Source organism: Leptopilina heterotoma, unplaced genomic scaffold (assembly GCF_015476425.1).
Source record: "Leptopilina heterotoma isolate Lh14 unplaced genomic scaffold, ASM1547642v1 Lhet_114, whole genome shotgun sequence".
NCBI lineage: Eukaryota > Metazoa > Arthropoda > Insecta > Hymenoptera > Figitidae > Leptopilina > Leptopilina heterotoma.
The window spans coordinates 4,097,862-4,124,381 of NW_025110833.1; the positions used below are offsets into that span (position 1 = coordinate 4,097,862).

The 26,520-nt window shown below is 27.9% G+C and overlaps 1 protein-coding gene across 4 annotated transcripts in view; it reads left to right on the forward strand.

Moving 5' to 3' along the window:
- LOC122506950 (Krueppel-like factor 3) overlaps positions 1–26,520 on the forward strand; it is a 461,038-nt gene that overhangs the window by 432,235 nt on the left and 2,283 nt on the right. For all 4 annotated transcript variants that reach the window (XM_043619413.1, XM_043619406.1, XM_043619419.1 and 1 more), the window contains one exon: positions 8,499–8,713. In XM_043619413.1, coding sequence (XP_043475348.1) covers positions 8,499–8,713 — 215 coding nt within the window. The remainder of the gene's footprint in view (positions 1–8,498; positions 8,714–26,520) is intronic.

Below are 26,520 nucleotides of genomic sequence, written 5' to 3' on the forward strand. Positions count from 1 at the left end.
TCATTGGTACCCGGAATTATGTGTGTCACTAATAATAATCATTGATACCATAAATCATTGGTACCACTAGTAATCATTGTTAACATATAAATTATTGGTCCCAACAATCATTGGTATAATTAATCATTGGTACCACTTATTTATGGTACTATTTATCCGCGGTACCACTAATTTTTGAAATGACCTGTCATTAATAATTGGTACCAGTCACCATTACCATGTTTGCTACCAATTTCAACAGTCGTCGATTCACTAAAAACATTTTATTTTTGGTGAATCTTTTGAGGAAGAAAAACAGATCAATATAAAAATTCTAATCCTTCTGGTAAATTTTCTAATTTTCTCAATTTCTCGCCTCGTAGATAGATATTTATTAGAATGTAGTTACATTGTAATCAAGTCCCAACCGTGAACTATTAATGAAATAAGATAACTTAATAGATATAATTTTCACGCTCCTCTTGTTATGGATGAATGAATTTTATTGTCAGTTTGACATTCATTGGAATCAACCTTCCTCTTTCCTCTTCCCCTGCATAGAAGGGGTGGGGGGGAGGAAAGAATTATGCTTAGAAATATGCGACGTTAAGTCATAATTCATTAAATGCACAGAGAACACGCCTAAGGGTAATACGACAGGATCATGATCTTGTCGTAAATCTCGTATAATTTGTCAGGGAAATCAAAAGATTTTTTTCCCATTTACCCTCCGAAACCTTCACCGGTTGTGTTGTATTGTAGCTTCGTGAATGTATATATGTATGTATTGTGTGCACAGAGAGCGAGACCATTGTCTTCTTTTATGGTCAAATGTTAGAATAATGAGAATGGAGTGCAGCAGTTATCGCTGAATAATATTGCAGCCCTAACGACGTATAACTCGATTACTCAATGGCTCATAATTCACTTGGTCAAATATACGCGAAATATGTATATATATATATATATATATATATATATATACATACACTGACTACGATCAAAATTATCTTGAATCTTTCCTTCCCGCCCAAACTCGATGCCTCTTATTGCGATTAACATTTATTCCGATGAGTAGAAGATTGCCGTTTATCGTCAGAGTTTATAAACATTTGAATTTTCAATTGCATTATTAATGATTTGTTTTCTTACTGAAAATCTTTTTTTCAATCTCTGGTAAATTAGAAACCTGTCGTTTTTATTTTCTTTATTTTTCTTTTATTTTTTTCTTTTTCTTTTTTTTCTATTTCCTTTCATTTTTTTTTTTATTTCTTTTTTTCTATTTTTTTGTTTATTTTCATTTTTGTTTCTTTTTGTTTTGTCTCTTTGTTCCTTTTTTTGTATTTCTCTTTTTACCAAACAATTAAAAAAAACAAAAATTAAAAAATACATGTTAGGGAATTTTTGCGAGAAGAGATTTTCAGTAAACAACTCACACACCAATGTCAAATTGTTTTCGAAACGTGTATTTTTCTAAAGAAAAAAAAAAGAAAGAAACAACAGTGCAGATTATTTTTTTCGAACTTCGACTTGTACGGCACTAAAATTAGATGCTACTAACCGCAAGTTAAATGCAGGGTAAAAGGTCTTTTCTACTGTGGATAGTTGTCGAGAGTCCTCAACACGAAAGAAACCAACAGCTCGTAGCGAGATAACCATTCTTTAACGATAATGGAAGGGGGAGAGTAACGAATATATTTTTTCCCCCTCGTTTCGTTTTTTTCAATGAAACCAAAAATAATTTTACGATCCCTGCTTTAGTTAGAAAACAAGGGAATTTACTTTAAATTACAAGAAAATGGTAATTACATCACGGGGGAATTTTTCACTTAATTTAGAATTATTTTATTCGAGTTTTCTTACTCGAATCAATAATTATTATTAACTATTAGGTATTAATCATTATTACCTATTATTATTATTATTATTTTTTGAATATTTTTATTGAAAAATAAATTAAAACTTTAAACATTATTGGAACCAAAAGTATTCATCAAAAATCAGTTGTAGAAAAAAATATTTTTTTACCAAGTTTATTGGCATTTTTAGTGGCTAAAAAATTTTTCCCATTGCAAAACTAAATTTTGGAGAGATAAAAATTATTGTTTACATTGAAAAATAAAAGAGAAAAAAAATTGGCGTGGCGCTTTGAGATTTCTCGCGGGAGAAAGCGAGAGAGGTGAAGCTTATCTTGAGCGCGTGAGGCGACGTTTTGGTATCGCCACTGCTTATTATAAGGTTCATCCAATTAAGCGAGTTTTCGAGTCTCGTCTTCGTTGTGGCATCCAGTGGGAGTTATTGTGCACTGTAAATTAGCGTATCCGGTTCTCGCAACTCACGTCGCACACCTGAAACAAGGGGAGGCGTGTGCACCAAAGAAAACACGTCCGCGTTCAATTCGCGTTTTACCACTTTTCAAGACTCGCGTACACCAAACTCAGTCGTTTTCTATCCAAACCAAAAAAAAGTGGAAATAAAAGAAATTAATACAAAATTAAAATTAAAAAATTAATTAATTTTAAATTATTTTTTAACTTTTTATTAAACGATTTTTAAGTTTACTATGATTTATTGTCGAGTATAATTTTTTAATTGCTTTTTTTAAAATTTGAACTCAACATTTTTTTTCTAAATACCCATTTGTATAGAAAACATTTTTCAAAAACTCGATTTTTTTACCCGTGATACATTGTTGAAGAGAAATTATAGTAACGTCATTAAGGATCGTTTAATCATGAGTGAAATTTACAAATTTTGCCCATTAATCATTCACTTTAGGGCTTAGAGGCAATTGGTAATTCGTCAACTCGTAAAAAAATGGTCCGTTAAAACTGGCAGCAATATTTTTTTTCGCTTCGAAGAACCCACCTTTTAAAGCGGCAGCGATGCGAATAATAATCTTTTCAATTACGCTAAATACACAGTAGAGAACGTGTGGTACCCGGTACTTTTCGTGAGTTCTCTCTCATTGTGATAAATGAATTTAATGGCGCCGAGAAACATTCGCGCGAAAACAACAAAAATATAACTGTAGTTTATAAAAAACAGAGAATTGCAAGAAAACAGTCACGTCTAAATCGATAACGTAAAAAAAATTTTATCAAAATTTATCAGTATTATTAATTTATTTTTTGGATATTAGAATTAGATCCAGTATTTCAGAATTAAGAACCAGGGATTTAAAAAAAAATTTGTTGGTGCCATTGATACCATCACTGATTGTTGGTACTCTGACCAACTGTTGGTACCATTGATTAAAAGTGTCGTAAATCTTTGGTACTAAATATCTTTGGTCCCGTTGATGATTAATGTCAAGTATCATTACTGTCATTAGTGACTGCTACCAATTATCATCAGTGCCATTAATTATTTATACCAATTATCATTGGTACCACTAACAATTAATACCATTAATGATTAGTACCATTAATGATTGGTACTGATTATCATTACTACTATTCATTACTGAAATTATTTATACCAATTATCATTTGTACCACTAATAATTTGTGCCATTAATGATTGGTACCATTAATCATTGGTACCATTAATAATTGGTACCATTAATGATTGGTACTGATTATCATTACTACTATTCATTACTGAATCTACAAGTAGGTGGTTGAATTAATTACTGGTACCAAAGATTAGTGGTACCATTAAATGCTGGTAACAGAAATTGGTGGTACCATTAATCATTGGTACCATTTATTATCACTACCATCAATAGTTCAGCAAGTCAGTTGTGCCAGTAATCATTGGTACCAAAAATTTATGGTGGTCTTAATAGCTGATACCAAAAATACCATTAATCTTTGGTACCAAAAGCCATTGGTGGCATTAATTGTTGGTACCAAAAATCAGTTTTTTTGCTAAATTAATTACATTTTTTATATTACTTACTATTATTGAATGTAATCGATATAGAAAATTTAAGAATAGATATTTTCAAAATTAAAGACGCTAAATTTAGTGGAAAAAAATGTATTATTTTCGATTGATGAATATAAATTTTTTCAAGTGGATATTAAGATGCTGATTGTGAGATTCTGATTAATCTCGAGATGCATTCTCGATTCATTGTTTTATTGAAGGATCGTTAAACTGCGACCCCTCTCTATCTCTGTCACATCTAAATCGCAATCATTGCGCAATGTGTATAAGCCACTGATCTTAATCACCACTGAGCATCCTCATGCGAAAAACTTGTCTCTTCAAACTTATATTGGAATGATCTATATGTCTTCATTCGCCATCAGGCGGAATAACTTCCATCTCATGTGGTTTTCCTTTTTAGTTTTATTCCCCCTTTTTTTATTTATTGTTTTTTATTTATTGATTAAAAAATTTTAATTATTTTTATTATTATTACTATTAATATTTTTATTCTTATTAATATTATTGATAAAAGAAAATTTTAAAGCCATATAATTTAAATAATAAAGATCTTAGACTTATATTCTTTTTTTATTACTTATTTGTTTGTTATTAGTATTATTTTTTATTATATAATTATTATTATTAGTAGTATTATTATTATTAGTATTGCTATTATTATTTCATTTTTAATATTAACAAAAAATTGAAAGAAAAGTAAAAAATTTTCACATTCTCTATGCATGAGATGATATTTTCACTGTGCATGCAATTTTTTTTTTTACGTAACCACGTAATTTTCTTTTTACATTCACTTATATATTCATTATAAGATTTCCCAATAATGCATTGAACGTTCGCCACCTCTTTTCAAAAAGTGAAATTCGTCACGTTCTCATCGTAACTTAGTGGATAATAAGCAGTTTAACAAAGTGAGAACGTCCGTTATTCTGGTGAAAATGGGTTTGGTGGTTCGTTAATTGAAAAGAAGAGCAACCACACATTATGCATGAAGTACGTGTCAAAAAAAACAAAGAAATAATAATACTTTATAAAGAAGATTCACCCAAATTCGACATGCAATAATTGATTTAAGATTTTACGAAAGTTTTTATTGAAAATAAGTACTTTCACATTGTGTAAAGTTTGTACACGAAAAGATTTGTTGGAAAAAACTTTCGATCAGTTAAACTGTATGTATATTATGTAAAAAAAAAGTATGAATGTGGGTAAGGAAGGGAAATATTCTTTTGTAATTCGTACGCCCTATTTTTCATGCTGTCTAAAGTCAAAAATTAAAAATCACTGAGCCACCAAAAGTAAAATTTAATTACCTACTTAATGCTACCATTATTGCTACCAATACTATTACCATTATTAGTACTATTACTATTACCATTATTATTATCATTACTGGTACCATGAATAGTACCGTTATTATTACAATTATTGATACCATTATTTTTTATCATTATCTATTAAAACTATTATTCGTTGGCACCAATATTTATTTGAACTATTATTCGTTGGTACCATTATTTATTGAAACTATTATTCATTGGTACCATTATTTATTGAAACTATTATTCATTGGTACTATTATTTATTCGAACCATTATTTGTTGGTACCATTATTTATTCGAACCATTATTCGTTGATACCATTATTTATTCGAATCATTAATCTTTCGTACCATTATTTTTTGGAACCATTTTTCTTTGGTACCATGTTTTGTTCGTATCTTCATTTATTGTTAGCATTTTTAATTGGTGCCATTAATTTTTAGTTCCATTAATTGTTGGCACCATAAATCAGTAGTGCTACGAATCATCGGTATAATTAATCTTTGGTACTATTAATCAATATTTCTCGTCCAAGGGACCAATGGTACCAATGATTTGGCCTCCAAGGAACCAATGGTACCAATTGTGGTACCATTGTAAAAAAGAATCCGTATGATTTTAATCCTATGTATTAGTTGTGACAGATTCCCCCTCCTAAAAAAAATGTACAAAAAAAGAACAGAAAATAAAATGTAAATTGATTTAGTAATTCTGCAAAACGGCAAAAAGTATCCAAAAAACTAACGGAGAATAAAATTCCCCAGGAATAATCGCACTGATGAATGCTTTCTCTGATTGTACGGAATGAAAAATGATTTAGAAAAACAGCTAGAACCAAATTAGGCAAACTCAACTACACAATGTTGTCAAGGATAATTGTAAGATTGATGACTAAATCGTTTATTTTCAAGATTAATTTTCCCCTGATCATTTGTGAAATGGATAGAATCTTGAGTTGGAATTGCCAATCGACAGTTTTATAGTGCAACCTTCCTTAATTTGAAACCAGTGGTTATAATGGTGGTGATAGTGTGTAGTGATTCTTTCTTTTTCCCTTTTCCCCTCCCCACCCATTTCTCTCTCAAATGATTGGCTGTAAAATCTCAATTGGATTCGACGACTTCCATTTGTTTCATGTACTCTCGTATTCGACAGAAGATTGATTAATTTCAAGGCTAAGACGAGTTTATCTAGTGACGACTTCTTGGGTCGCTAAGAAATCAGCCCTAATCTGGCATTGCTCTTGGAATTAATGAGACTCGTTAAAACCTGGGACGTTATTGATTTTCTACGACCTCAAGAGCCGATCCTACCACCATTAATGTCTCGTAGTCCCTTCCAAGTTGGAGCAAAAACAATAGTAGTCAACGGTCATAGGATGACACTGACTAGTAGGTACAGGGTTTGACGTTTGAAGGAAGAGGAGAGAGAAACAGAAAGAGGAATAGAACGAGAAAAAGAGACAGAACCAAAAAGAGGGACAGAGAGAGAAAAAGAGACAAGAGAGAGAGAGAGAGAGAGAGAGAGAGAGATCCAAAGGTGCGGTGTGATTGCAATGACTGTAGTCATTGAAGGATATATTGCCCAAGTGGTATGTGGCGCTTTTGCACATTGCACCATGGCCGCTCCCGTTATTGTTGCTCCTTTCTTGCTGTAAGCATCTTGACTTCTGAATCCTCCATCTGTCCGATCGGATCTTCTTCGTATGGCGATGATCGATTTAAAAAGAAAACGAAAAAAAAAGAACAACAAAAAGAAAGAAATTGAAATGGAAAAAAAACATCAAACAACTTCAAGACGAATAATAAAAGAGTCACTTCTCTAAGAGACTCTCGCGGTACTCAAAGGCATTCATCTCAAGATCGATGTTGTTTACAGATCGATAGCAAATCGATTTCGACTTACAGATTTTCATCAAACTCTATGAAGTAAAGAATTGAGTCTGATAATAGATTTCCTGCTCGTTTCTTCACCATTAATACAAACATGTGCATACAGATTGAATAGTTTCAATTCAGATTAAAAGATTCATTGTGAATTTGTTACGAAAATGCTATTCTGATAGGATCGTGCCAAAAACTTCCAATCCAAATTCCAAGAAGTTTAAATACCACCCAAATGTAGATTTAATCATTGGTATCATTGTTTGTTCTTTAGATAAATTATTGGTTACAACTAATAGTTGTACTATTATAACCAGTCATGATTGGTACCGCTGATTAGTATTATTAATCGTTATTGCTACTGAACATTAATGCTACTAAATGGTAGTAGCATTAATCGTTAATGCTATTAATCATTAACTAATGGTACAATTATCTTTGGTAACATTAATTATAGGTAACAAATTATTGGTTCCATTAATCGATGTGACCATCAATCGTTCCTATCTTTGACCATTGGTACCATTAATTGTTGGTATCATTAAGTTTTCGTACCACTAATTATTGGTACCATTAATCATTAGTGTCACTATTTTTTTTCAACAATAATAATTGATACGATTAATCATTGATGCAACTAGTCGCTGGTGCTGTTAATTCTTGCTATAATTAATTGCTGATATTATTAACCTTGGTACCACTACTAATTAATGGTACTACTTTGAATTGTACCAGCGACAATTGCTGGAGCATTAATAATTAGTACCATTAATCATTGGTACCAGTGACTATCACTGGTAGCATTAATCATTGGTGCAATTAATCACTAATAGTGATTATCAACGTATAGTATCAACGTTTAGCAAAACGTTGGTAGCACTAATTAATAATGATACTAATTGATGATACAATTAATCTTTGGTAGCATTAATAATTGGTAGCACTAAACATTGGTAGAACAAATTTTTGGTACCACTAATCATTGGTACCATTGATCAATGGTACCAGTGACTATCACTGGTAGCATTAATCATTAGTAACAGTGACTATCACTGGTAGCATTAATCATTGGTAGCACTAAACATTGGTAGAACAAATTTTTGGTACCACTAATAATTGGTACCATTGATAATTGGTACCAATAATCATTGGTACCACTAATCATTGGTACCATTAATCATTGGTACCATTAATCATTGGTACCATTAATCATTAGTACCTCTAATCATTGGTACCATTATTCTATGGCGCTAATAATCTTTGGTACCACCATAAAAATCTGGTACCACTGATCTTTAATTACGTAATAAAAAATTAATGTAAAATATTGAATGAGTAGAAAATTATAAAATAAACCTAATGTGAAAAAAAATAAATGCGAAGCAATTAGTAAAAAAAATGATTTTCTATGTTTCAGTGTTTTTCATAAGCGACCAGCTGGGATAGTCTGCAATCAAGGCCTCGGTGGAAGGGGTAATGGCGGTGTTGGTGGCAATGGAGCAAGTTTGGGCGTTGACAGTGAATGTGGAGATGCGTTAAAACGACGTAAAGTTCATCGATGTGATGTAGCAGGATGCGACAAGGTTTACACAAAAAGTTCACATCTCAAGGCTCACAAAAGAACTCATACCGGTAAGTAATAAAAGTACATTTTATCCAATTACCATTCTTGTATTAAACGAAATAAGTCTTTTTATAGTAAATGCCAATGATCAATTAGAGACACCCTTAATCAAATGAATGGAGGTGATTGGCTGACAAAATTGGCGTTCCAACGTTCAATAGGCTATTGAATAAACATGAAAACTTCCATATTTGATTAGGATTGAAAGAAGGGGGTGAAAGGGGGGCAAATGAGAGGGAGAGAAAAAAACACGATTTAATGAACAGTGTGTGTGAGTGTGTGTACTAATAAAAACAACTATCTTTTTCTCCATTAGAATCTAATAACAAAAAGTGGTCTGTTAATTACTGTCAATCTCGTTAATTATCATTATTATTCTCTGATAGGAATCACTGCCATTGAATTTATAATTGGCATAAACGCTTTATATATATATATATATGCATTTAAAATGTATAATTGTTCAATTAGATTTTAATTGTATGAGTTAAAATTTTGCAAAATTATGCCGAAATTATTTAATTAATTCTGACAATTAATTAATTTGTTAATTATTCCAAAATTGTTTTTTCTAAACTTTTGATAGTTCTATGGAAATTAATTCATTTGTTTATTAATTATACGGAAATTATTTACACTAATTAATTCATTTATTAAATATACAAATTCATTAATCTGTTAATTAATTATTTTAATTAATTAATTTGTTTAATTATTTTATTTTATTCAATTATTTAATTAATAATTTTATTAATAAATTAAACGGAAACTAGTAAATTTGTTAATTAATTGATTTGGTAATTAAACGAATTAATTAATTTCTTAATGATCTGAATCAATTCATCATTGTTAATTAAATAATTGCAATTAATATTCAATTAAAAAAAGACAAAACAATCAAACTACTTTGATTGCAAGCACCAAATATGGTTTTTTTTTAAATACTTAGGGCAATTAACCATTTAATTAAGTTTCAAATTCTTTTTTTTCTTTTTATGAGCAAAAAAAATTGTTTTCTTTTATTGCTCAAGAATTTTGATAACAAACCGCAAATTTAATTTCGAAGCACTTAATTAAATTAAATATCTCGTATTATATAAAACAAACTCATTGTCAAGTGTGCGGCGCTTTTGTTTTGTTGGTTAACGAAATAAAAGAGGGAAAAAAAGCTATGGCGCACAAACTAGAGTAATTGCTCTCTAAAGGACAATGGCACGCTATATTATTCATTATCCATTAGGAGTTGGTTTTCCCATTTTAAAATGCGGATATCTGTGCGGATCTTTCAACTAACTCGATCAACATAAATGGTAAAAAGAAATCACTTCATTTTTTTTCTACTATATTTTTTTTTTTTATTTTTATTTTCTTCTGCCATGAGTTTACACCGCGAGCCTTTCACAGGTTTCAGTAATTGACTAATTACTGAGACTTTCCCACGTTGAGTCATCGCAATACACTTAATTGCCTTCTAACGCCTAGTCGATTAGTCGAAAATAATTAAGCCAATCTCGCTGACTTTTTTACAATTTTGCATTTCAAAATTGTGCAGGCATTCGAAATTAATTGGCAGGTTGGGCGAAGATAAAAAAGATGATTTGATGTTTGCATATATACAAAGTATCAGGGGAAAGTAATTTTTTCTTGGTATAAAATTATTATTGCTGGTACCACTGTTTGATATTGGTGATTACTGGTATCAGTGATAATTGTTGGTAATAATTATTGGTACCAGCAATTATTAGTACCAATAATTATTTTCATGAACAATTGTTGGTACCAATAATTATTTTTATGAAAAATTGTTGGTACCAGCAATTGTTGGTACCAGCAATTATTGGTACCAATAATTATTTTCATGAAAAATTGTTGGTACTAGCAATTGTTGGTACCAATAATTATTTTTATGAAAAATTGTTGGTACCAGCAATTGTTGGTACCAGCACATATTGGTACCAATAATTATTTTCATGAAAAATTGTTGGTACCAGCAATTATTGGTACCAATAATTATTTATATGAATTATTTATATTTATATTGGTACCAATATTTTTGCTAACAAATAATAATTAATGATACCACAAATTATTCTTATAAATAATTATTGGCATCAATATTATTGATACCAGTAATTATTGGTAACAAAAGTTGCTGGTACCATTAATTAATGGTATTAATAATTACTGGTACCAATTATTCGTAACACTTATGATTAAAAGTAGTTAAATTAGTCTCCAAACCGTGGAGACTATTTCTTTTATAGCAACAAGAAAATAAATAAAATTGAGTTATCATTAATTATTATAATTAACACATCCGCCTCCTAATTAGAGATAAATTCAGAAAAACATTAAAAATTGTAATTTATAACTCAATAACAGTTAGACAATTACTTAATAGCAATTGAAGAAAAATTATCGTCTTTCCGCACTGATTAAAATCGCTTTTGTACATAAAATTTTTCATTATGATTTATTGTGGATTTTGAAATATTTTATTGTTTTATGTTTTGAAGAGAGATAAAATTTATCCGTTCTGAAACAATAACACGTACGTGTCTTTAATCTTACGTGTTATATCGTTCTTTCGAGTCGAAAGCTGTGGTGCTGTGGTTCGACTTGGAGTTTCCGGTGTAGATGAGTGCCTTCGTGCCTCCACAGTAACGTCATCTAAAAGAGGCACAAAAGTAGTGGGGAGGGCGTGGTCGTGAGAACCAGGATCTTTTGTCTGGTCCAGAGAGTCAGCCATTGAGTCGAGGTGCTCAATTCAATTCACTATTATCTTTATAACGTTTTCCTTGTTAATTACTGAATTATCTGATTAAATCAAACTCTCCATTCTCTCTCTTTCTTTATGGGATATCGAGGATTTTCTATTCACTTCCGGTTTTATAAAAAGGTTTTCAAAGACGAAAAATTCTCTAGGAAAAAAAAATATTTTTTCACCCACTTAACAATCAGTAGGGAAACATTATAATAATCAAAATAAAAATAAATAATAAAAATATAGTAATAAAAAAATAATAGTAACAAAATAATAATAAAATTAATAATAAAATTAATAATAAAAATAAATAATAATAACAATAATAGATAATAATAAGCAAAAACAAAACATTAATTTTTATTAACTTTATTGTTCTATATTTAAATTATTTATTATAATTGCAATTACAAACAATAAACAATTGTTTATTCAGGGTTGCCACAAATATTTAATTTTATTTTTCCCTGACTTTTCCCTCATTTCTAGACAAAATTTTCACTTTTTCCCTGACCCTAAAGAATATTCTGAATCACTCTAAAAATAATAAGATAGGGGAACATAGTCTAGGTCGGCCACCTTTTTGACTTTTGTTTATAACTTTTTTTTAAAAATGAATTTGGACAATTGAAGTATATGGTTGGAAAGTCCTGTTTAATAGGAACATTTTTTCTGTACAAAGTAAATTGACAGGTTTAAAAATGAAAAAGTTATAAAGATTTAAAAAAAAAAAAATTTGTAGTCCAGGTTGGCCATTACAGTCAAGGTCGGCCATGTTTAAAATTCAAAGGGCATTAATCGTTAAAAAATAAAATAACATGTTTGGAGTTACGGAAAATTGATTCTTTATTGTTTACAGTTTGTAACTTAATGAAATAACAAAATAATAACAATAAACAATATAAAAAAATAAATATAAATAAAAAAAAGTTTTGCACTAAAATATTAATAAAATTAAAAAAAAATATTAATAAGATGATCAATTATATTATGAGTTATACAGAATTGCAGTTTTTGCAAATGAAGTAGCTCGTCCTCAACTTTGCGCATTTTAAACACATAGTGGCCGACCTTGACAGTAAGTAACATTACCGAATTGTTGTAAACAAAAAGAAATACGTTTCGGGATTCGATTTTTTACTTTGTTTTCCTTTCAACCATGAGTCCCACAAATTTTCTGCATACTTGCCTTGACGATTCAATTTGTTTTTTATCTTTTATTAATGGTTTTTCACATTATGCACAAAACTTTTTTTGAGCTTTTTTTGTACCGACGTCACAGAAAACACAATTTTCGATTTTCCGAAAATGTAATTGAACAAAAAGTTAGGTTTCACTAAGACAAGCTTCGACAAAAATGCGCGTAGGTGGCGCTAGTGAACTTGACAAAAAAACGCGAGTGGCCTACCTAGACAGTAGGCCAACCTTGACTACATTCCCCTACTCAAAAAATGTTCTATTACATTTATTTACAAATTTCTTTAAATGTAAAATTATTCAAAAACATCAATAACTTCTTTTTTAAATAAATATTTAATCATTATTATTTTTCCGTTGGAATTAAAATTCTTCAAAATATTCAAATTCAAACCTTTTTGAAATTCAACAACTTATAAGAATATTATTACAAAACATGAAGAAGGCGATCAATCCGAGTCTTCGACTCGGAGTGATCGCCTTCTTCATGTTTTGTAATAATTTAAATTACCATAAAACTTTTCGAAAAAAAATTAATTATTTACAAAAATCCTTCGCAAGAATTCAATTATTTTTACAAGTCGTAAAATTTCTCACAAAAAATCAATTATTTAAAAAAAGTGTAATAATATTCGTTGCATTATTATTTGGTAATTTATTTATAAATCAATTTTTCTTAGAAAATTCTAGAAGAATTCAATTATTTAAATTAAAAATTAAATAATTTATTGAATAATTGAATGTTTGTCAAAATTTAATTCTCATAATGAATTTTATCAACAAATTTTTAAATAATTGAATTCTTTTGACAAATTTTAATAAAATCTTTAAGAATAATTCGATACCTCCATGTATTACAATCCTATCTTACGGTGAAGGTTAATACAGTCCTATCTTGCGGTAACGTTTTATACAGTTCTATCTTGAAGTGACGGTTTATACCATTCTATCTCAAAATTTTCAATTTTTCAGTTTTTTGCTAAAATTATAGAAGAAAATATTCTGTATTAGATGGTAACACCTAAAATAGTTATATTAATTAGGATATTTATAAAAAACAGTAATTAGAAATAATAACAAGTTTTATCTTCCAAGTAAAAGTGTTCTATCTTTCTTTTGTTTTTGTATCTGTCAAAAAAAATATACACATGTGATTCGTATAATCGTGTTAGAAAAGCAAAAAAGAACAAAAGGTAGAAAATGGATATCCCTTTGGATTTAAGTATGCCATCAGGAAAAAAATTCTTTACTGAATAATAATAAAAATATATAAATTTGTAAAGTGATTATTTTATCTGTTAATTTTGCTTTATTTTAACTTTTCTTACACCAGGAGAGACTTGTTCTGACGTAGAAATTGAGATCATTCGAATTCAGACTCGGATTGACTATTTTGACTAATATTACAGATACTTTTATTATTATAATTATATTGTAATTTATAATCTTGTTATCGTTTGTGAAATATATAATAAAATACTAGTATAATATAATCCTTGAAACATACTTATAAATTCTATATTGGAGTGACGTTTTCAACGTTTATTACAGTAAAATAATGTAGATTTTTAAATTATTTTATTATTATTCTATTTGTATTCTCACTTGTGTAAAAATTTTCTACAATCAAAACCTCGTTTACTTATTTATTTAAATATTTGTATCTATACTTAAAACTCATAAAAATGATACGTTTATTTTAACTAATAATAATTGATAATTAAAATTAAACAAGAAAACTAACAACATTATTTTTATCATTCCACTATCCCGTGAAATATTAACCTGTCATAAAATTAGGTTAATTAACCTTTGTAGAAGTATTAAGAATGCATTTTCTTGGCTTGATTTTATAAAATTGTGTTTTATTTATGTATATTATGATAGAAAAATCTTTAAAGAATTACATAAAAATTATCTTATGAATATCAAACTGTCATTAATATTTTTAATATGGAATTTACTTTTAATTTGGCTCTTACGCAAAATTGGCAAATTTGAGATAGAATGGTATAAAGCGTTACTTCAAGATAGAACTGTATAGAACGTTACCGCAAGATAGGACTGTATTAACCTTCACCATAAGATAGGATTGTAATACATGGAGGTATCGAATTACATTTTTCGAGGAATTTGATTAAAATTGGATCAAAAATAATTAAAGTCCTGCTTTAAGTTTTATTAATTATAAAAATAATTAAAATTTTCCCAAGAATTTTATTAAAATTTTTCGAAAATAATTTTATTATTTATAAAGATATTTGAAATTTTGATAATAATTTTTTTTTAATTTTTGAACGCAATTGAATTTCTGCGAAGAATTTTATTACTTTGAAAATAATTAAATTCTTTCAACGAATTTTATTCAAGTTAATAATTCAAATTAATAAAAATAATTGAATTTCGGTTAAGAATTTTATTATTTCTAAAAATAATTTAATTCTTGCAACAAATTTTATTCAAGTTTATAAAAATAATTGAATTCTTGCAACAAATTTTATTAAATTTTATAAAAATAATTGAATTCTTGAAAAGAACTTTGTTAAATTTTTTTTAAATCATTGAATTCTTGCGACGAATTTTATAAAAATTTTTTTAAATAATTGCTATTTTTCGAAAAATTTTCATGAAATTTTGTATTTTAAATAATTAAATTCCTGTGAAAATTTTATTACTTATGAAAATAATTGAATTATTTCGATGAAATTTATTAAAATTTTTGTAAATAATTGAATTCCTGTGAAATTTTGCCAAGAATTTTATTAAAATTTTTAAAAATAATTGAATTGCGAAAAAGAATTTTATTATTTATAAACGTAATTGAAACTTTGATCTGTAACTTTTCCAAAATTCAATTTTTTTTAGTATTTTTAATCAAAATTCTCTATAAATCTAGTATTTATGAAAATTGTAAAAATTATTCATTAAATAATTTAAGTCATAATTTTATAATAGTTCTTGAAAAATTAAGTATTTAAAAAGAAATTATTGTCAGAAATAGAAAAAATTAAAGGTTCTGTGTTAGAATTCGTATAGTAATTTTAATTTTCATTCGCCTCATAATTTATGAGGCAAAAAAACATCAAAATTCAAAATTTGCTCACGAATTTTAAAAATTAAATATTTTCCAGTTGTACTAAAAATCCCTGACTTTTCCCTGACTTCCGTGAGCGGTGGCAACCCTGTTATTATAATTTTAATTTTTAGCAAAAATCCATTTTTTCTTATATTTTTGATTATAAACAATGATTTAATGTAATTGTAATTAAGAACAATAAAAAATAATTTAGATTTCAATTGTTTATTATTGTTAAATAATTAACTATTTTTAAAAAACTATGAATAGGAAGAAACAAAAGTAAACAACAATAATTGATAATAAACAATAATTATTAAAGAAAAAGAATTATAAACTTTTGTTTCTTTTACTTTATTTCTAATTTTTTATTTATTTTGTTGTATTTACTGTTTAATACTGTATATTAATAATAAAAGATATTAAAAAACATTAATAATATTGAAGGACCGAGTAAAAGAAATCGAAATTTTTTTACGATCGTAATTTTTTATTTGCAATTGTCAAATAATTTTGTTCGTGTGTCACTGGATTTGACGGTTACGAATCATTCGTTTTTGCCTCGGCATCTATGGGGCAAGATCGATGTATCGCTGATCGGAAGAGAAAACCTCTTCACGTGCGCTTTCGATTTGCAACGGAGTGAATACTTCATCCACCGAAGGGGGGAACAGATGATCGATAAGATTTCATCGATTCGATTCGATCGATGATCGCGGGTTGGTATGGATTTCGATTTCTCTAACTCCTGTCTTCTTAACGGTATTACGTGATGATTATTATGATTGTCAATTACTCGTTTAAATTGACATACGGGAGAAAAATAGTAGAAAAAAAAATAAATATCCCATTTGATTTATTATACAATATCTAGTCGATTGGGAAAAATTTCTATTGGAGAAAATATTTTTTTTTTATTACTCGTAATAATTTACTAACTTGAGTAGATTTTTATTACTTTTTTTATTAATATTTATAATCAATTTGATTGGAATTTTATGAAATAAATCGTGATTTTATTAATCGGAGAAAACAAGGACAATTGTTGGGGATAAAATTTGCCTTCTTTTTTTTTTATTTTTGCACATCAATTTATTTTCGATTATGACTCTCAAAATGCCGGAAGTCTCGAGAGAATTGGTTCATGCCGCGCTCGGCGCCCACTGAATTGAATATCCATTTCAAATCCATTATCCATAATATACGAGTACGCAAACTATCGGGAGGAGATCAATATGCAATTGATCGGAAATAAAAATTTAATATACATTTTTATATTATTATTTTTATCAATCAGATAATTGTCTCTATTATCGAATTTAATTTCCAACTCCCTTAAAATTGCTCTTGTTTTTAAAAGAACAAGAATCATTAACTTTTTAAGTTTTATTTAATATTTATTAAACTAAAGTTATGAAATTTATTAAAAATTTATTTTCATAAAATTCCATTTTAAAAATTAATTACTACAAAAAGAAAAGCTACGAACTATAATTCAAACAATAAGTGGATTTCAATTATTATTTGTTAGTGAGGAATTTTTCTTTTTTACTTCTGCGTTGAGAAAAGGTTAAAATGAGATACATTACTGTGGGTGTTTTTCGTTTTAAAAAGGAGGTAAAGAAAAAGAAAAAAAAATATCAGACTGCTGGAGAATTTATCGAAAAGGTTACGAAGTCAAGATTTTCAAGATACGAGAACCACTGTTCGTAATGCAAGCTAGATTGTAGGCTTAACTGGATGAACACAGCTAGCGTGATTCTTGATGGACAGGAGGAGGTTTGACGAGATCTTTCGTATTAATTAAGGCGAATTAACCGAAGCATAAACTAGGCAACTAATGTGAAGGAAACCCTGTATATCAGATGATTCCAGTAATTACACTTGTACAGGAATGTGGCTCCTCCCTTAAATTCTCAAAATTAACATATATCCATCGGATAAAGCCACGAAACAGAAATAAATACACTTGAAATCATTAGAATGAGTAGCAAATGAACAATAATGAATAATTGAACTATTATTCTTATAATTTTCATTATTTTGAATTGAATTTTGAATATATAATTATTTTCATTTATTATTGTATTTTTGCTATTTTTTTAGGTTGTTCATAAACAACGTAATCTTTTTTTTATTCCCCCCCCCTTTACTCCTCCACTTTTTACGTGGTTTATGAACAAACCCTTTTGATTAATTTATTATTATTATTTTCTTAATTATTAACGCAATTTTAATATGTTTATTAATTACTATTATTATTATTATTTATTTATTGTTATCGCAAAAGAACTTTATTTATTATTATAAAATATAAATAAACAAATAAAAAATACTAAACAAGAAAATAGTTAATAGTGAACAATTAATAAACATTAAATATTGAATAGTAAATAATAATAAATAGTAGATAATAAATAATAGGTACTAAATTATAAATAGTTGGTAATAAATAGTAAATACTATATAATGTAACAAGTATAAAAAATTTTTGATACAAAAATATCTTAAGCTCTATAAATGCTATTTTTTCATTTGAAGCTCAAATATTCCGTTAATTGTTAACAAATATTATAGGTGAATTTGAAATTTGATTGAAAAAAAAAAATTGGGGAGAATTTTCATTTTTCGTTGAATAAAGGTAAACGGACATTGAACACGGAACCTTGACGAATTCTGAATGAGTTCCAGAAACAGAGTTATCTTAACCGTGCATTTTCAAAACCTACAATCAACTTCTACTTAAGACGTTAATTCAAACCAATTACATACAAAAGTGGCACTAAAGAAAAGATCATAAACGGTCAAATGAACTTGCAAAGAAACACTCGATGGAACTGACTTCGCAATGTTGGAATATGAATATACTTATCGAAATTTAATTTTCTCATTAGTATCTCATTTATCTCTTCTCAACAAGAAATTATACATTCGGATTTGTAAAATTCAATTATTCACTGAAAAAGTAAAGAAATAGCAATAAATTAATTATTTGGCGATTAATTAATATTAAACTAGTTAATTAATAATAAACTAGTTCATTGGTTCAATAACCTAGTTAATAGGGAATTAATTAGTTAATTAGCAGTTAACTAGTAATTAATTAATTGTCAGTTTAGTAGTAATCAGTTAATTGGCAATTAATTAGGGACAAATTAGTTAATTGTTTTTTGTTAAAAGTTAAAACTATTCTGATAAATTATGTTTATTGTTTATAATTAGAATTTCAATAAATTATAGTTTATTGTTTATAATAACAATTATAATAAATAATTTATAATAATAAACAACAATGGACAGTATAAAACAGTAGTAAACAAAATAAATTAAAAATTGAAAATAAAGTAAAAAAAAAAAGTTTATAATTTTTCTTTATTATGAATTGAGGAGCAAATTTTCAAAAGCTGATAAATCCATTTTTAAAAAAATTGAGATAAACATTTAATTTTGTCAAATTAAAATTATGCAGATTTTTATTCTCTACTTCTAAGCAAAATTAGAAAATTGTGAAACAACTGTGATTAAGAAATAGAAAATTTATTTATTTTGCATTATTTTTGTTTATGAATCACAATTTTTTAAACAAAATTATTATTTTGTTTTAGTAAAAGAAGAATAAATATTTGCACAATTCCTATTTTTAATCTTATTTTTGGAACATGATTTTCCACAGGAATTAAGACATTCAAAAATTTCAAATTAAAACTTTTTTTAAATTTAACAACTTATAAAAGTATTTTTTATAAAACATAAAGATATCGATTGCTCCGAGTCGAAGACTCGGAGTGATCGATTTCTTTATGTTTTCTAATAATTAAAGATGACCGAGAGATAAAATCATTATATATTATAAGAATATTGTTACTGTAACTTCATTAAAATTATTTTCATCATTTTAATTCAATTATTATTTTCTAGAATTTTAAATTATTTTTTATGAAAACAATAATTGAATTTCTGTGAAATTTTTATTATTTATGAAAATAATTGAATTCCTGTGAAATTTTTATTATTTATGAAAATAATTGAATTCCTGTGAAATTTTTATTATTTATGAAAATAATTGAATTCCTGTGAAATTTTTATTATTTATGAAAATAATTAAATGTTTGCATACAATTTTATTAAAATTTTTTTGGGAAATTTTATTGAAATTGTAGATATTGAAAATCATTGAAATTAGAAAAATGCATTTTATTTTTGAAAATAATTGAAATTAGGACAAGAATTTTTTTGACATTTATAAAAATAATTTCACTTTGGAGAAGAATTTTGTTATTTATAAAGATAATTGGGATATTTACAAGAATTTTTTTTCAAATTTGGAACATAGTTGAATTTTATAAGAAGAATTTTATTTTTTTTTTCAAGTAATTGAATTTCTGCAATTATTTGTAATTTCTCCAAAATTGTATTTTTTTAGTGTTTTCAACAAAAATTTAAATTAGAAAATTTTTGAAATTCTATTATTTTTAAAATTGCTAATTTTATTTAAAAAAAAGGCACTTAATTGTTGCTAGTTAATTAGTTAATTGGTAATTAATAAATTATTTAATTATTTTATCAGTAATAAATTAGTTAATTAGTAAATAATTCATTGATTGGCAATTAATTAGTAGTAAATTAGTTAATTAGCAATTAATTAGTAATAAATTAGTTAATTGGCAGTTAATTAATAATAAATTAGTTAATTGGTAATTAATTAATTGGCAGTTAATTAGTAATAAATTAATTAATTGGCAATTATTTAATTCATTGGTAGTTAATTGAAAATAAATTAGTTAATTGTCGCAATTAAATGGCCCATTTTAATTTGAACTCAATTCCCTTGTGCAAGAAAATTTAGTACCAGAATTTGGTTAGTTTCTCGTTCACCTGTCTGTATACATAAATTTCAAGAGAAATTTCTCACAAATGCTTTTCAATTTTAATAGACTGACTATAAATTAAGCAATTTTAATAAATTGAGATTGAGCGCTTTAGTTCTAAAGGTTTTCGCTTAACTCTCGTATATAGGGAAAATATTGTTACATAATAAAAGGTCCACACACACACTCACACACACACACTTATATATTCTCTCTATATATGTGTATATATTAACGTGAAACTAATGACGTGGAAGAAATGTTGCGCGCGGTGAATATATTGCATAATTGTGAGTAATTAGTCCATTCACGAGCGTGGCTTTATAGAGCGCGGTCCATAGGAAGTGTATATCGGGCGGGATATAAGTAAAGTGAAGGAGGCATTAATTATCCAGTTATTAATGCATTTTGATCGCATTTTTCATTTTTTCTTTCTTATTTTTTTTGCTTTTTGAAAAATTAACGTTACATCATTTAGATTAACGTCGTCGTTACATCGTCGAGCTCATTACTTAAATCGTTATCTTTCGCCGCATGAGTTTAGAAAGAGAGAAAGAAAGAGACTCATTTGGAACATTTCTCACACAAAATTCACCTATGACCATCTAACCTGTGGATTATAATCGTGCACAATGAGTTTGTTGCAAAAAAAAAAATAAAATAAATAATTATCACCTTCCGTGATCAAGAGTTCACTGTAATCTTTAAATAATTTAGTAAAGTAATAGATGGAACAATTGTTTCTGGATAATTAGGTAGTAAATTAGTTTCTATGAGTTGTTTCATTGGAGGCTGATAAATGAAATTTCTGCAATTGATTGTGGTTAATAGTAAATTTAAAATTAAAATTTATAAATATAAAATTTTTTAAAAATTTAAAAATTTTACAAAAAAAAATATTATTTAATACTGTAATTTTATTGACCGTCGACTTTTTTAATACCATTTTGATAAATTTTATCCCTGATCTTCGTAATTTTCGTATTAGATTCGAATTACTTTATCCTTTTGTAATTTTCGTTTGCAAATGCCATAGAAATTCCATGGAAAATTTTCGGTATTTTCATAAAATTTTTACAGAATTTTTTCGTAAAATTCCACATGAAAATTCCTGGAAAATTCTATTGAAATTTCATGTAAATATTATATGGAATTTCGACGGAATTATCAATTGGAATTTTCATTAAAATATTTGAAAAATTTTGCGCTTTGAGATTTTAGTCAAAAAATTTCCTTTTCCCAATTAAACAAATAAAATTCAACTTCTAAAAAAAAGTGAGAAATGTATTGTTGTAAAAAAAAGTGAAATGTCTATTCTTCTTTCTTTATTTTTGGAATTTAAAAGAAAAAAAAGAGCGGCAATAATGCCAAGTGCATACATCTTAGTGACGAGAATTCCACCGGCCACTTTGGTCGAGATTCTCTCACATCCGTAAACACTGATCGATAGAACGCAAATTCAAAGACGTCCGAGTGTCCCGACCTTCTTCAGATGTCGTTCGTCGTTCCCGATCACGAGCCTTTGATAGCACTCATCCTGTAAAAAAAGCTAAAAAAAAAAAAGAAAAAATTACATATCGATTGCCGGCTCTCCTTGATTTGTTCTCGTCTTATCCGTGACGAAAAGCTCTCTCATTTGCGATTCGTATATAAAGATTCTCATTATCCTGATTTAACATCTCAGAATTGTCGAATAATGAGAATGCGGAAAGGTGTGAAAAATACGATTCCGAAATTTATTCTTTTTGTACAAGAATTTTTTTGCGAAAGTCATATAAAATTACTCAAGAAGCAGAAAATATTTTAATTACATTTTTGATGGAATTTTCCCTTGGAGTATTAGAGAAAATTCCATAAAAATTCCTGGAATATCAGGAATATTCCCATCCAGAAATTTCTGATGAAATTTTTCATTGGAACGTTAAAGAATATTTCGGGAATATTAGGAATATTCCCATCCGGAAATTCCTCGTGGAATTTTCTATTGGAACATTAAAGTAAAAATTGTATAAACATTCTTGGAATATTAAGAAAATTCTCCTCCAGAAATCCCTCAAGGAATTTTCCATTGGAACATTGAAGAAAATTCCACACACATTCCTGGAATATTATAAGAATATTCTCATCAAGAAATATTAAAATGTCCTAATATTGGAATTTTCTAGTGGGAATTATTTTGGATGGAAAGGAATATTCTTATTATTCTAAAGGAATGTATTCAATGTTCGAAAGAAATATTCGTCTTATTCCAAAGGCATTTTTCCAATGTTGGAATGGAGTATTTGTATTTCTCTAAAGGGATATTTTCTATGTTCGAAAAAAATATTCCCAATGTTCCACAAGAATGTTTTCAGTTATTTAAAAAAATATTCACAATATTCCAAAAGAATATTTCCAGTGATCTCAAAGAATATTCTTAATGTTCCAAAAGAATATTCCCAATATTCCAAAAGAAAATTTCCAATGTTCCTAAAGAATATTTTCAGTGTTCCAAAAAAATATTCCTTTTGTTCCAAAAGAATATTTCCAGTGGTCTAAAAAAATATTCCTAATGTTGCAAAAGAATATTTCCAGTGGTCCAAAAGAATATTCCAAAAGAATATTTTCAATGTTCCAAAAGCATATTTCCAGTGATCTCAAAGAATATTCTTAATGTTCCAAAAGAATATTCCCAATATTCCAAAAGAAAATTTCCAATGTTCCTAAAGAATATTTTCAGCGTTCCAAAAAAATATTCCTTTTGTTCCAAAAGAATATTTCCAGTGGTCTAAAAAAATATTCCTAATGTTGCAAAAGAATATTTCCAGTGGTCCAAAAGAATATTCCAAAAGAATATTTTCAATGTTCCAAAAGCATATTTCCAGAGATATCAAAGAATATTCTTAATGTTCCAAAAGAATATTCCCAATATTCCAAAAGAAAATTTCCAATGTTCCTAAAGAATATTTTCAGCGTTCCAAAAAAATATTCCTTTTGTTCCAAAAGAATATTTCCAGTGGTCTAAAAAAATATTCCTAATGTTGCAAAAGAATATTTCCAGTGGTCCAAAAGAATATTCCAAAAGAATATTTTCAATGTTCCAAAAGCATATTTCCAGTGATCTCAAAGAATATTCTTAATGTTCCAAAAGAATATTCCCAATATTCCAAAAGAAAATTTCCAATGTTCCTAAAGAATATTTTCAGCGTTCCAAAAAAATATTCCTTTTGTTCCAAAAGAATATTTCCAGTGGTCTAAAAAAATATTCCTAATGTTGCAAAAGAATATTTCCAGTGGTCCAAAAGAATATTCCAAAAGAATATTTTCAATGTTCCAAAAGCATATTTCCAGTGATCTCAAAGAATATTCTTAATGTTCCAAAAGAATATTCCCAATATTCCAAAAGAAAATTTCCAATGATCCTAAAGAATATTTTCAGCGTTCCAAAAAAATATTCCTTTTGTTCCAAAAGAATATTTCCAGTGGTCTAAAAAAATATTCCTAATGTTGCAAAAGAATATTTTCAGTGGTCCAAAAGAATATTCCAAAAAAATATTTTCAATGTTCCAAAAGAATATTTCCAGTGATCTCAAAGAATATTCTTAATGTTCCAAAAGAATATTCCCAATATTCCAAAAGAAAATTTCCAATGTTCCTAAAGAATATTTTCAGTGTTCCAAAAAAATATTCCTTTTGTTCCAAAAGAATTTTTCCAATGTTCCAAAAGAATATTTCCAGTGATCTCAAAGAATATTCTTAATGTTCCAAAAGAATATTCCCAATGTTCCTAAAGAATATTTTCAGTGTTCCAAAAAAATATTCCTTTTGTTCCAAAAGAATTTTTCCAATGTTCCAAAAGAATATTTCCAGTGATCTCAAAGAATATTCTTAATGTTCCAAAAGAATATTCCCAATGTTCCTAAAGAATATTTCCAGTGTTCCAAAAAAATATTCCTTATGTTCTAAAAGAATATTTCGAATATTCCAAAAAAATATTCCTTATGTTCCAAAAGAATATTTCGAATATTCCAAAAGAAAATTTCCAATTTTCCAAAAGAATATTCCCAATGTTCCAAAAAAAAATTTCCAATGTTTCAAAAGAATATTTCTAATGTTTCAAGAGAATATTTCTAATATTCCAAAAGAATATTCGACGTATATTTGGAGTTTCTTCTATTTCTTTGAAAAACTTTCGATTCCTTCCTGTATGGTAGCACTTGTCGCCTATGTGGAGACAGAAGCGGGGATCGATCTTTTGCGGATATAAAGTGTAGTTCGATATCATCGGTACTGGTTGAGAAAAGCAGGGCGGGAAAGGACGTCACTTCACACCCAATTATTGCCCGGTCTTGGTTATCTCGAGGTATTGTGCCACAGCATCTACAGCTTCGTTAGAATCTCGCGTTACTCTCGCGCACAACTCTTATTCCTTATCAGCGCGCGGCTTCTTCTTCTTCTCTCTCTCTCCAACGCTCCTGACAGCTGTCGCGACTGGCAATGGGTTTCTCCCCGGTCCGAGAACTGCCCATCACTCTCCTATTGTATGCAAGTCCTCACCAGTGACGCGACGACACTGCCACGAGGAATTTTTTTCACGAGAGCAAGAGAGATTGCTTAGATGAAAGAAAACTTCTCTCTCTCTCTCCCTTTTTCTCTTTCTCTCTTTCAAAGAATAAAGATACCAGAGTGAGAAAGATAAAGAAGGAGAATTAAAAAACTAGAGAGAGAGAGAGAGAGAGAGAGAGAGAACGAGTGTAAAAGAGAAGGAGAATAAGGAAACCAGAAGGAGAGAAAGAAAAAGGGAAGTAGAGAGAGAAAGAGATAAAATTTGAATGACGAAAGAAAATAAATTTTTGCTTCTGTGGAACAAGAGAGAGAGAAAGAGAGAGAAAAACGGTTTGATCACAACTCGAATGACACAATCACTATCGGTCCACATCGCGAACCTTTGACGACGACTTTGGACAAAGACGAAGCACTTAGAGTTTTGAGGCGTAGCTGCCACGCTCGTAACTGATTTCCTCTTCGCTATCCAGAATCACAACTCTATGCAAAATATTGTCCCAAGGATTTCACTACGAGATGCCGGTGCAATGACTCCTTTTGAAAAGCGATCGCTCTTCTTTCACTCCCCGAGATTGACAGTGACGTTTTCAAAAAGAATTTTTTTTTTCTACTCTTGTTGAATAATAAAAAAATGGAATCAAACGAAACATTCCATTGGAACATTTGGAATATTCTATAGAAACATTTGGAATAGTTAATTGGAATATCCCACTGGAACATTTGGAATATTCCATTCAAACATTTAGAATATATTATAAATGAATTTTCCAATGGAATATTTGAAATATTCTCAAGTAATATTCCACTGGAACATTGGAAATATTCTAAAGAAATATTCCGTCAGAAATTTCAATATTTTAAATATTCTGATTCTAAAGGAATATTCCATTGAAACTTTAGGAATTTTCTAATTGAATATTCCAATAAAAATTCTAAATGAATATTCCATCTGGACATTTAGAATATTCTAAAGGAATATTCTATTGCAACCTTTGTAAATAGTCCATCCACTATTTAGGGATATTAAATTGTCCGACGTTTGGAATGTTTCTTTAGGAATAATATAGGAATATTCCATTAGAATTTTAAAAAAAATTATTATTATTGACGATATACTGATCAGTTTTTACGTAATTAAAATAAATGATCAATTAATTTTAAACTGAAAAAGTTGTAAATTGAAAAGTAATAGTTCTTTGGAATATTGCTGCAACATATTCCAATGGAACATTAAAAATATTAAATCCAAATTGCAGAAATATCAAAACGACCCACGTTTGAAATGTTTTTTTGAACTATTACAGAAATATTCCATCAAGATATTAAGATAACATTCCATTGGAATTATTATTTTTATTATTATTA